This window comes from Thunnus albacares, chromosome 2 (genome assembly GCF_914725855.1).
Source record: "Thunnus albacares chromosome 2, fThuAlb1.1, whole genome shotgun sequence".
Lineage (NCBI taxonomy): Eukaryota > Metazoa > Chordata > Actinopteri > Scombriformes > Scombridae > Thunnus > Thunnus albacares.
In genome coordinates this window covers 16,648,006-16,661,985 of record NC_058107.1, presented here as the reverse complement: position 1 = coordinate 16,661,985, position 13,980 = coordinate 16,648,006, and the positions used below count along the sequence as shown (strand labels likewise).

General features: G+C 42.3%; 1 protein-coding gene across 2 annotated transcripts in view; it reads right to left on the bottom strand.

The window, feature by feature from the left end:
• The window catches only part of adgrv1 (adhesion G protein-coupled receptor V1), a 113,177-nt gene that overhangs the window by 96,387 nt on the left and 2,810 nt on the right, over nucleotides 1-13,980 (bottom strand). For both annotated transcript variants that reach the window (XM_044369112.1, XM_044369120.1), the window contains exons 2-4: nucleotides 3,993-4,180; nucleotides 3,073-3,222; nucleotides 490-585 (exon numbers count right to left, since the gene is read on the bottom strand). In XM_044369112.1, the coding sequence (XP_044225047.1) occupies nucleotides 490-585; nucleotides 3,073-3,222; nucleotides 3,993-4,178 (432 nt within the window). In that variant the 5' untranslated portion in view covers nucleotides 4,179-4,180. The remainder of the gene's footprint in view (nucleotides 1-489; nucleotides 586-3,072; nucleotides 3,223-3,992; nucleotides 4,181-13,980) is intronic.

Genomic DNA, 13,980 nt, shown 5'->3' with positions numbered 1-13,980 from the left:
TACCACAGCTACCATGGAAACGCTATAAACTCCCACTGATAAGTTAATCCAGGGAGTGTTGTGGTTTTATTTGCCCCTGGAAACCCGCAACCACTAGATGGTTACATCGCCCACAACCACAATACTGGTATGATTGGACCATTCTCTGCTGTAATAGACCCACATTACTCCACCTCTGACCCTTTTCTTTCTACTGGTAAGTAATGTCTGCGGAATCAACTTTTATAAAAGTGGTCGCAATGCAAGTGCATGCTCATGGTGCAAATGCACATTGGTGTGGCCAGTTACATTTTGGAATTTGTGTGACTACACAACTGCCAATATGGTACCAAATAGTTTTTCTCTGACTATATTCCATATTATTGTAGACTGAATTAATCATAGAATCTAAATTTGATATTATCACATAATTTATGCTCTTAAGTTTATTGTATACAGGACCAAAGTGAATAAACAAATGAAGACAAGATGCATGACAGGGTTTCTTACAGAGTTGAAGGCAATGATTCCAAAGGCGTTGTCATTGGACAGGATGGTGATGGTTGCCTTGCTTGGTGTTCCCAGTTTCACGCCATTGGAGGAGCTCTAGACAGTAGAAAGAATTGAAATGGTTAGATAAAACGAGGCCAAATATACAATATGTACCTTAACACACCTCATCAGCTAACCCTGACACCCGTGTGAAAAACCAGAGCGCCTGCCTTATCCACTGTCTTCACTTCATTCTTGTGCTCCCACTGAGAGGCCCTGGTGAGAAGGTACAAAGACAGGAAGTACTGGTCTCAGCCCAGTTGATTTGTCAGGTTCCCTCTCTGTGGGATACCTCTTCAGGACTTGTGCTGTGCTCTGTGACTCGGCACTAAGACCTGACAAACTCCAAATTTCAGTGTGCTTAACATCAAACAATGACTTCACGAGGCTTAGACTGTGAGTTTTTAACTTGACAAATAGGACCATAACCTGTGATCTGTACAAGCAAAGTTTCCCTTTTTCTGAACCCTGTTAGACTTGTTATTTTGTGTTGCTTTCCAAGGTTTCCATTTGTGAGCTTACCAATGTTTTCATAAGCATCTCCAATACTAACTATGCTGCTTACCACCATGTCTCAGCTCGAGTGCACGGGCTTTCCCTTTGCAGCATACAAACATCTGGATACAGGCTAATTTGTGCATGTGCAGGCATTCACGGTAATATCATCGACTATGAGAGTCATGACAAATTATAATAACCAGAAACAGAAGACACTCCTGTTGAAAGTCCTTTACAAAACCACCGTGTGTGTGCATGTGTGTGTGTGCATGTGTGTGTGTGCGTGTGCGCGCATGTTAGGGTGACAACAAACAAAAGAGAAAATGAAAAACAAGTAAGTGCTTAGGCCTTCTGCATTCACTCCTCTATTCAAACAGGGCTTTTCCCAGCTGTAACAGAGCTTTCTTTTCGCTGCTGAGCTCTTGTAACGGTCAACTCACAGACACAGATTCCAAACAGTTTAACGAAGCCAAGCCACTGAGTGAGCCAGGAGTCTGCTCACACACATACACACACACGTATGCCCAACATAGACGTAGACATTAGACACAGACATAGACATTCACATACCCAAATATGCAGCGACACACAAACACAAACATTGGCTTCTTTAAAGCCAGCCTTGTCATATGCACTGTATGTAATGCTACAAAAAATGCTGCCTCCCCCAGTTAATGCTGGTATTGGCTGGTATTGGCTGCACCTGCTCTGGTTTACAACAATTCTACACTATTTCTATATAACGTTTTGTCATATTCGCCCTTTCTAATAAGGTAGCACTATATTTTCTATTGTAACAGATTGTTGGAAATGATAAATGTTTCCTGATAAATCCTTTGTTTCTTTCTTGTGCTTGATGTGTGACACCTCTGGTAATGCACATCCATCTTCCAGACAGTCTTTCAGTAAGCTGATAGGGTAGCATTTGGTCAAAGCTTTGTCTTCGCTGTAGTGTAAACAGAAGGGCTAAGTGGGCCTCATCTGGTCTTTCACTCTAGTGGCAGGCTAAATACGGGCTTGCGCTACTGGATTTTAACCAGATGTCACAAAAATGCAGCATCAAATTAACAATGTTGTGAGGAAAGTCACTCTTGTTGACAGCTGTTGAGAGTTTTGTGAATGCACAGAGATGACAATCAATGATTCACAATTGACAACCTTTGTTTTAGGTCTTTTAGTGAGGGATAAGACAGTCAGACAGCAAGAGCAGCACCCCCTAACTCATCAATCAAACTTGACAGCTAAAGGCTAAATGAAACCATGGAGATAGCCTCTGGGTGTAAGGCATCTTGAATGTGATGGTAATTCTTTTGAGAAGGATTTACAATGTCTACCCCTAAAATATTTTCAAACTTGCAAAAATCTATAGCTGTCCTATATAAGACTATGTACAATAGCAAAAGACAATAAAAAAACAGTAACTGCACACCATCTGTCCATTCTATTTCTTTCATCTAGTCTAGAATAGTGGTGAGTTGCAAGTTTTGATAATATGCTGTTTAATAGTGTCAGCAAAAATAGTGTGTCAATTGGAATGCTGAACACATAACTTACATAGAAATGAAATCCACGGAACGGACATGCCCATCGAAGTCAATGGGAGCAGAGAATTAGAGAATCACTTTAATCTAATGTGTGGTAAGGTTGTGGCTGTCAAAGTTAGTTTCATCTCACAAAGGTGTCTTTTAGTGTTGAACCTCAGCGACGCTCACAACATGTAGCCCCACCCAGGCCAGCCACGGAAAAGTCCTATAGAGCGCACACATCAAAGACCCTGAAGCTCTGAGCCTCTCAGGGCTTACTGTGGTTGACGCCCCCACTCCCCATTGCTTAGTAGCTGGGGTTAGGGTTTAAGACGGTCAGGGGCAGAATTAGAACAGTGGGACTTTGTGGAAAGAAAGCTTGTAGCTCCACAGAGGAGAGAGAAGGAGCAAGAGGGATTTGTCATCCATCCAGAAACATTTGGCACATAAATGCAAGCCGGCAAAGGAAAGGTTGACATACATGTTCACGCAAACTTTGAGAGAAACAATGGACTTTTACCTGTAGTGCGAGATTGAAGGTAAATGTCTCATCAGCTTCAGGCAAGTCATCATCTTTCACAGCAATAAAGATGGTCTTACTGGACTCGGTGGACAATAGAAAGGCTGCAGCATTGATGGCTTCAAAGTCCCCTGTGTCAACTCCCTCTAGCTGGGTAAAACAAACAAACACAAAATGGTATCACTCAAAGTAATATTGCGTTTTATGCTTTATCTGAAAATGTAATATGGAGAGAAACAAGGATGCTGCAGGTACATGATTAGTGCCTTACACAACTGTGCCAATAGGATGCCCCTGGCTAAATGTTTTTGTTTGTTTCAGCTCTTTCCAGTGACAGAGACAGTGTTCCTGTCACTTTACTTCCTCTCCAATGGTGCCTTTATCTGCTAGATAAAGGCACCAGTTTGTTTCTGTCTCTGTTAGTTTCCTGACAGGAAGTCTGGTATTATGCAGGATTTCATTAAATAATAAGGTAATGGCAGTCAGGTATAATAGTTAATGTAAGAAGAAATATGGTTAAGACATCAAGAGGCATAGGAAACCCCCCAACCACACTCCACTGCATGGCCAGCTCGCCTTGCCAGACACCAGCTGTGAGCAGCTGACACTAGCCCCTATGTTGAGGACAGAAAGCCAAAACCTATTCTGTGATTTCCAAGACAGTTTCTGCAGACACACTAGGCCTTGGATGTCACCACCACTGTCTGCAATAAATGAAAAGTTACTTTTTCATTCACTGGACATAAAGGTGACAGCCCAGCAACAGAGCAAAGAGACAGTGCTACTGCACTTCTGTTTTGGGTGGCTTTGTACACAGAAAGAATTGAATAGATGGTGTTATGGGTTGAGGGGTTTCTTGTGCAGGATAATATATTGATATGATGTTATTATACTATATTAAAGCTTGTCCCATGTCCTACCAGAACCAAAGCTGTCACATTGACCGGGTCTCCCACTCTCTCCACGACCAGCCGGACCACAGCTGTGCTGCTCTCGTTGACAACAAAGTCTGTCTGCCCTAGGAACCGCAGTGTGGCTGACTCAGACGTAGTGCCAGGGATGGACAGAGCCAGAATCAACCCAGCTAGCAGGAGGACAGGGAGCATTCCTATGAAAAGAGGGAAACACATGGCGGAAATGTTTTTGAAAATGCAGGAGAGACAGACACAGTGCATATATTGAATTACAAAAGAAGTAAATTTTAAAGAGTTTTACAAATATAGAAAGCTGGAGAAGTTCATTTTAAGTTCATTGGATGTGTTTGACAGATCTTTCACCATTTAATGAATGTAACACCACTTCATGTATGGCAATGGCAATGTGTGATACAAAGCCGTACAAATAACAAAGAAACAAGGTGCTTCAAGGAGGGTTAGTTTAAGAAAGCATTAGCCGTTTAAGAATAGAGAGGCAATTGAAACTGCAGAAATAAAATTCAAACTATACAGAAAAGCTCACATAAAACTTAAATATAAAATTTAGAGACCTTCAGGGTACAGTTTTAAGAATAAAGATGTAGGATGTCTCTCCTCAGGAGCGCAGAAGAGAACTAAAAGTCAACCCGGAGATGAGGACAATGGGAGAACGCAGACAAGAGATCCAAGACACAATTACAGAAATTACAAGACTTTGTCTACGATGAATAATTTATTCACTCATTCATTATTTTAACGATGGATTTTGATATCAAAGTGAACAAATGTACAGTCAGTATATATTAAAACTAATATGATCCAAATACAGGCAGTATCGAGGGGCCAGATGTTCAGAAAGACTGGCTTATGAAAATATGCCCGGCCGGCTGGCAGACTTGATGGTCATAGTCATATAAATGATTCATAACATTATTCCATAATTACAATGGCTGTTGTCCTCATGTTGTCATAACTGTTAAAGCACTTGTTGTTGAGGTTATTCTTCTTGACCACATGAATTTGTTGTGCCATGCCAAAATAAATCTGATCAGATCAGTATTTTCAGTAATTTAGCATGAAGCTTGCCGTGCAATTTTGTGCTGCCAGCACTCTCCTCTCGTCCTAATTATCTTTTCTGCTCTTCTGCTTCCTCCAATCATCCTCACTTCTTAGTTTGTCTCTTCTACTCCTCTCTGCTCTCCACTTCTCACATCCTCCCCTCTCCTCTCCTTTCCTCCCCTCTCCTCTCCACTCCTCTCTTCTCCTCTCCTCTCCTCTTCTCCTCTTCTCCTCTCCTCTCCTCTTCTGCTCAACTCTCTCACCCAGAATAATCCTAAAGCTGGATGGAGCCACTGAGACAGTTGTCATGGTTAACACAACAAAACAACACAGCATGACAAGTGGGGTGGAGCCAGCTGAAAGCTAAATTGCGGCCACTCAGTCCTGTATTTCCCCCTCCCTGCTGCCTTTTACCCATCCCATTCATAATCTGCACCACACAGCCTTGCCAACAGAATGAACACGTAAGGTCTTTAAAAAAAAATGTTTGCTCTTAATTACAAGGTTGAAAAAGAACATCAGCAGCTACGGTGGATGAAGTCATGCTGTTTGCTCCCTTTTTTCATAAGCAGAAATCGTTTAGGAAAGTTGGACATTGAAAATATCCCATTTTTCACATGTTCCATTACTGTTATATCAATCTGAGTTATTCTCAGTATTGGCTGGTGTTTAAATAGCAGCTATCCATCAATCAGTTTGTCAGCTTAGAGAGGAGAACAAGACACTGTAGCAGCATTACGAGCTGCTGGTTGACTGATTGAGCCAGAATCAATAGATGCAGACATTATGTGTGTGAATGTTATTGTGTGTGACAAAGAGAGAGAGAGAGAGAGCATAAGCACGTGTGTGACTGTCTGTGTGATGGGTTTGGTGTTAAGGGGGCACGTGTGTGTGTGTGTGTGCATGTGTTAGACACATGCCAGCAGTGGAAAGATTGCTGGGAAATCCATCAAAAAGGGATTTAGAGCTGGTGGGTAGCAAGGTTGGACAGTGGGGAACAGAGGGTGAGGCTAAGGGGGGAAGAGAGGTGAGTGTGTCGCCGGACAAAGAGAGGCCTGGGCTGAATAAATCCTGTTATTCACCCTACTCTCTCTCTCCTGGGGTCAGGAACTTCCTGCACCACTGACTGAGAAATCCCCTCTTTCTTGCACCATGTCCATGGAACTGCCTTACACATTATTAGTAAATTCTAAGGGCTAATAGTGCACCTAAGGATGTGTGCAGTCTCTAGGCATATAGACACATCCTTGTGTATACCCACTTGCCTAACTAATTTAGTTATGTTGGAGGGTTATAGCACCAAATGCCTTTTTGGCCATGGCAATCCCTCATCAACCACATCTTCACTAAAAATCACCACAACTCTATAATAAAGAACAAATTATTTTTCATTTAAGCTCACTCTTTCTATGTCATCTCTGTTCTCTGTTGTTGGAACAAAAGGTCTTGGTTCCAATGGGCTTTTTCTTCGGTTAACCTTTGTGCCTAAAAACCTCACTTCCAAATGACTGCCTAACATCACTTAGACCACAATCTTTCAGATGGATGGTAGCGAGCATCCAACCCTCTAACCTCCTAAACCTCCACTCCAAAACAGAGGAGTGGTCCATTTCACATCCACTCACCCAGATGCTGCGCTCCCTTCAAAGGGCCTAATACAAAACAGATGCTGTGTGCATGGCACAGGTCTGTCTTATAAGCGGCAGGGCAGTTTTGTGCTGGCATCGTGTGTTGTGCCAACCCTGACCCCAGGGGTTACATGGGGACCAAGGATCTGTCTGTCACAGCAAAAGGCGGCATGGAGTGTTTGGCACAGACCTCTGACATTGATAAGGCTGGGAGTCAGAGTCCATATAGAGAGGTGCGCAGAGACACACTCAAAAATGTGTGACAGACAGTCACACGCGTGCACAGATATGCGTATGCATACATAGATGCATTTGCCAGAGATGCCGCAAGCAGCATACACATCCAAAATGCAAGGTCTCAATGCTCAAGCAGACAGCAGGGTGATAGGCCAAGACACTAGAGAGCTTCATAATGCATGAAAACACACTGTCCATCACAAATATCCTGGGCCAAAGGAACAGAAAATTATGGCTGGGGCCAAGACTCTGGGACCTGGCGCTCTAACAAGCCACGGACAACACCACAACTAAAGAGACTTCACATTCTGAACATCCACAATTGCTTTTGACTTATTCTGTGACTGTGACTTCAGTCAGCTGACTTATTTTTTTTTTATATTGTTTAACTTTATTACCTGGAACACACATTGTGTCCAATAAATATTTATTGCTCACTATATATAGTTTTGGCTAAATCTGTGATGCACGATATTATATCCATCCAGAGGAGAACAACATAATGCATGAAAAACATTCCCATAAACTTGACAAATGTACTCTTAAATAAGTAAGGATGCTCATGAATGTTTCTGGAACAATCCTGAATCATTCTTCACAAACAATTAAGTACAAATTCATGAAGGTCAAGTCTTATCTCATTAAACCTTGACCTTGAACCTGCTTTCACCATAACCATTTTTCTCCTGCACATAATACTTCCAGCTAACTTCTTTCATCTTTTCAATATGCTGAGTCATTTAGAATTACGGTCCTCTTGCACAAGCAGGCATTGTGCTTGCCAGGAAAGTTTCTTAGTATTGGCCATTGAGCTAAACGAGTGTCATGAAGTCCGCTCGTTTCACCGGCTAAGCTCAGATCAAAGCTAAAGGGAACAATGGCAACACACACATGCACATGTACCCACAACCTGCATATACTATCTATGGGGTATCCCTTTAGTATCCCCTTGCAATCACTCACTCCTCTCTATCTTCTGATTGTCCCCCTATCACTTCCAACTCATTTTCCCATATCTCTGTGATGGATGGCTCTCCACCAGAAAGCCTTCTCAGCAGGCTCCAAGCTGATAAGCACAATCAGCAGTCACAGTGATAACATCAATGCTGGTCGGCGGTGGTTTGACCCCATCACCTGTAAGCCCTTCTTACAGCAGCTAACAGTGTTAGGAGTCTGGTTCACAAAAACACTGTAACACTGGATCACTTGCACACACACAGACACACACTCACTCACTGATCTACTGGATATCCCTGTCAGAGGTGCTGAGGAGGTGTCTGGTTGCAGGGCTGCTCCTGGGGTCAGCGCACGGCGCCGATGCCTCTAGGGTTTCTCCTGACAGTGGTCTGCGTGTCGTAATCTTTAGCATCAATTATTCACTGCAAGCCTAAGACTTCACAGTCGGAGGATCGTAGTAAGCGTGACACTGCAGGATCCTCTGTATGGAACGTGCTGTGTGCATGTTTGACAGTGAGTGACGTAAATTTAGCTTTAACCAAAAAAGTATGCTAAAGTTAACAGTCTCATTAAATTCAGCATGTGTCATCTCTTTTCACCACTTAAGCTCCCTGGGATCTTCTCGTGGTAATGTACCAGCCTCTATAATCATATTAAAGACTTTGCCTTTCCCCTATATTTCACTGAAAATACCTGGTATTGGAAGGTTTAAAAGAGGAAAGAAATACTTTAACTTCCTTTTTGGTCAAGGGTGTGTGGTATAACAGTCTGCAGAGTCTTAATCAAGGGCTTTCCCATGCAGCATGCCTGCCCTGAGGCTTCCCTGGTTTTGAGACGCCCTTGGTGAAGAGTTTGTGGTTATATCTGGAAGTTAGTAACACACACACACACACACACACACACACACAATCTCCAGTTGTCTGACACTGGGAGGCCAAGAGTGGGATCTCATTCATCAATCTTACAGCTTTGGTCGGTGATCTGGAGTCAGTCTGGCCACAAAAAGAAACTGCTCTGTCATTAACATCAACTAATATAACAGTGTTCCTGGAACATTTGTGTGTTTCCTCAGCACAAATTCACACTAAAAACCAACCACGCAAACAAATAGACAGTATGACTGATACTGGCAAATATAAGCAGATAAGTAAACAAAACAGAAAGAGGTGATAATAAGCCTCCATATCTGTCAATCTGTATTTATGCCTCATGTAAGGGGTGACTGCTATGCCAGTGCTTTAGGGCTGTAAACATTGGAAAATGGACATATCCTGTGGTCGAACCGCCGGATTGTTATTCAGAGTTCAAACTAAATAGGAAAAGTGCCTAATTTGGGAAGGCAGTGGCTACCAATAGTGTTGCTTAAAATATCTCACAAAAAAATGTCCATTAAGGCCCTCAGTACCTTAAACACAAAACATAATAATAATACCACTGTGTCACTTGCGTGTAAACAGTTTTTTTCTCTCGTAATAGAAAGGCTGCTACAGTATATTAGAACAGTTTGTATTTATAAGTCTCAGGCTATGTGCTTGGCCCAAAACCACGGTGCCTCCTTGACTCTGTTTATTGGATTGTTTTCTGTTTGAGCTGCACTCTCTAAGCGATGCCACCACCCCAATGTGTTCGGGCCCTACCTCAGAAACCACCCACCGTCCGTTCTCAGCCCGGCGTAGCCACGACTGCCATACCCGGTCAACTCACGAGCCCATAATTGCACTTCACATGTAGTTTCTCCCTTTGGTATTTTTAGATCAGTGAATGTTCTCGCCATGCAGAGAAGTTGGGGAGAAGAAATTAAGAAACTTAATAAGCGAGTAGAGCTAAAACATACATCATTAAATCTGACAAAAACTCTGTGTTACTCACTGGGCTTATTTTGGAGAGCTCAACCCCCAAAAAACAGATTTCTATTTATTTAGAGGGGAAAAACAGAAAACCTACCATTAGTCCAACAAGAAGGGGGAGAGAGATTTTTGGGAAATGAGTATGGCAATGTGCTGAATTGCAGCCAAATTATGCCATTCCACATAAGGGGACCTAGAAAACACTTGAATGAATGCCTCTCTAAGGAACAAAAATGCATGAGGTCAGCCTTCCAGCTATTGTCAGAAGATACTTTTCAAACCAGGCATTTCTACTTCAGGGGCAAGAGGCTGCCAATCAAGTGTGCATTTCACTGTGAAAAAGAAACAGAGAGAGGGAGAGTTTTCCTGAGGTATTGTCCACACGGCTGTGGTCGGCTGCTCTTATGTTGTGCCAATGGCATCTCGCGTCCCTATAACTAAAAACAAGAGTTTTTTTTCTCCTACTTAGGAAACAGTGGGAAGGAATATAGAAAAAGGAAAGTAGTTCCAATTGAGTAGGAACTAGTGCGTGAGCAATTTAGAGCATTTTCCAGTTTAAGCATTGGCTGACTGATTAGCCTGTATGACACACGGTGATGGAGGCAGACAGAAAAGCACTTTCAGGGGATTAAACAAGGTTGTGCTCTCCACAGCCTCCCAGACCAATGGGCCAAATTAGAAAGGGTATTACTTCATTGCATGTAACCAGTTGGGCCTGGATGAAATGCTAATTGCATTTCAAAAGAGTTCCCAAAACAGAGAGGCAACCCAGAACGGGGGTGTATTTTCATTGGAGAAGAAGCGGGACTTTACGATTCACTGACCAGCACACAATTTTAAGGAGCGGGCTTTTGTTCGCTCATGCTCCTTTTTGTGTTTTGTGTGCATTTCTAACATTGCCACAGTTCTCTATTCTTTTGTTTCTCCCACTTTTTGGCATGCAGGCCTACTCTCGAACAGAATCCAAACCATCCTATTCAGACTCCCTCTTTTTTTTTTTTCTCTGCTCTACTCTATCACTCCTAAACAAGGACACGGCTGCACACACAGCCACGGTACAGTAGGTGTGGGGGAGCCCCTCTTTCAGGCCTTGGAAGCAATGAAAACCTAAGGGCCAGATGGCAGCACTGAAGCCGGAGGGAGTAAATCCCTAAACAAGTGCTGTCCTCACATCCTAATTATCATAAATAAAAATAATAAAAACTATTTTTTTTGTAATCTACCTTACTGATTCGGAACTAGTTATTCACACGAAAGTATGTTATGTAACCGTGAATGTAAGGGAGCACTTACAGGTGTGTGCAGTATTTATATGACATACATTTGTTAAAGGATCCTTTCATACACTCTAATCAAACTCAGCAGTATATTACCTTCAACTAATAAGCATCTTTAACTTATGTCAAACATTCTTCTTCTGCAGTGCTTCACAGATCATACGGTGAAAAACACAGAGATCCGTGTCTGTTTATTACCGAAAGATTGTGATCTTGAGATGTTTTACTCACAAAGCTATAATCTATAATGACAGGCATCCAGAGAAAGTGGATGAATACATCACACTCCGCCACATCTCAGCCATTCTCGAATCAACCACCCCCCAAATCACTACCCCCACCTACTCGAGGAATTCCTCTGCCATGACCAACTACAGTACAATGAGGGAAGTGAGAGATAAACAGAGAAAGACAAGAAAAGAAAGAAAGAAAGAAAGGCCTGGTGTAAAGAACAGGGCTGGTGGGAGGGGGGCAGGGATGAATGTGTGCGGATGAAAACAGAATGAGTCATACATACACGGGGTGATGGTGGATAAATAAGGTTGAAAGGTTATGGAGAGAACTAAGATTGATCTAAGAGTCAGTGACCTACATCAACAGAACAGGTTTATGTTTTAAATAAGCGTCCTGACCCTTTTTTTCTCTACCGCTCACTCTCTCTCTCTCTCTGTCTCTCACACACACACACACACACACACTCACAGAGGGGTATTAACAAACGAGGAAGGGTCTAGGGATGGATAGCCATGAAGTCCTTCCAGCCGAACTCAGAGTGTGACCCACTCAACCCAACCTGTCTAAATTAGTACAGGAAGCAGGGGGCACCATGGGATTTGCTCCACGTGGCTCCCCAAAAAAACATCCAGGCGAGGGGTATAACCCATGGGAATTTATGGCTGTACGGCGGGACCCATGTGGGGGTCTGCGCGTTTAAAGAATAGGATCAGTGAAGGGCAACCAAAGAGTGTGTTCATTCATCAAATGAGGCTTTGAAAAACGTTCATGGCTTTGGGATAGTAAGTTGTTCATTGATCAAAAAAAAGAAAAAAAAGAAAATATGCTTTCAGCAGTCCTTGAAACTAAATTTAACAATCAATGTAGAGTCTAGCCAAGAAAATGGGAACCAGAAAAACAGCCTTCCTAAATGTTCTTACTTTTCATTATGTTTTGACATCTGAGAAAAGGATGTTACTCTCTGTGCTTCCTGCACTGATTTTCCATGAAGTTTGCAAGTTGAGATGAAAAATAGCTGCTTCGGTTTAACGCGATTGTAATTAGCATCGAATAAAGTGGAAATATTGTAAAAATATTAGAAATTAAATTTTTGTTTGAGTGTTTATGAACATAGTAGAGAGACTGGTCATGCATTATATTCAGCACAGCAGGTAGGAAAGGCTCTGAGGCTGACCTCTCTGAGACCACCAGCTTTACTAACATCACAAGAGGTCAGGGGTCAAGTTTAATACTTGAATGGAGATACTGGGCAGCTGTGGGAGGGCTCCTCGTCGCCCCTACGGAGCGCAAGATATAACAAAAAGCTTGTGTGTAAGAGTACATGTGTATGTATGAGTGTGTGATTATGAGAGTTGACAGCAAGGTCATGGCCGAGGGTTCGCTGCAGCAACCGTACTAGAATCCTCTCACCGGGAACAATATGTGGTTGGTCAGGCCCACTAAAGAGACCTCAGGATTGTTGGCCATCGCTGAGGGCCCACCACTTTCCTGTCCCTCTGCTCCAAGGACAACAACTACTAAAACACGATACTGTCTCTTCTGCGTAAGCATGAGCTATCAAATAATTTTTCAAAACAAGCTATTTAAACCCCAGAGTAGGTTATACGAGACGTATTTATGACTTGAATTTGTCTATTCACTAAATCTAGAAGAAAGTGTATCAGGGTTTCCAGACATGGTGGCATCAGACCTCATGATCCTAGTCAAGTTAAACAACAGGAGACCTGCAGGAACAATAAAAACTAATTATTTTCAGTTTCATGAGTGGTGTAGGTCATATTCTTTTGTCTTCTTTTGTCTCTTGTTACAAAGATTTTGGAAGATTTCTTCTTTGACCTTATAGTACACTTGTTCCTCATGGTCTCTCTGCCCACAGCAGTGCCTTTTTAACCACATGGGCCAAATATCAGGAGGCAAAACACTATGCACCAAACAATGAATGAGATAGCTAGAATCAATTCCACTAGTTAAAATCAAATCCAGTCACTCTGCACAGCATATACGGCTACAGGAAACAACTTAATGTCAAGTGCTTGTGTAAACACTATTGTCCTTGGTCCCAGCTCGCCTCATGTTTTCTTTTCTGTGATTTTTCTTTTTAAAAGAAAGAGCATCTTGATCTGTGTTTAAAAAGTATGTGCTGTATGGCACATGCACCAATGTATGGCTGAGAATCTGAGGCTACAAAAAAATGTCTTTGGTTTGCCGTTCAAAAATGTTAACACCTATGGTTCATAAACTCAAATAAGCATTCAGTGAACCCAGTCAACTCCCACCATAGTGCTACTGCAGGTTTAAGGTACACATCTGGACTGTCATGCACCAAAGGATTATGAATTGTTCTACTGCGTGGTACTTCTGAGGGTAATGGTAATTTGAGAGAGAAATGGGAAGGTAGGTGCAACATTTTATCCTCTCAAGGTGTGGAAATGAAAACCAGACCATAACTAAAAAGAGGTGTGCGTAGGTCTGCCGTTTTTTTTTTCCTCCCACATTATGAAAAACATTAATACAGAACACCAGATCATTCACTAAGGAGAAGACAAAAGATACATCAGGTCTACTTATTCACAAATAGAAAATTCGATTTCCTCCTGGGGATACATTGGAGAGCAGTCACTCCCAGCTCCTTCTCTATCATCATAGAAACAGACATTTAATGCACATACAGTACATGCACAATATAAATTAATAATTCTTTTCAAGGCATTTGTTATATTTCCTGGAGAGGGAAACATTATTTCCTGGGCCTGAG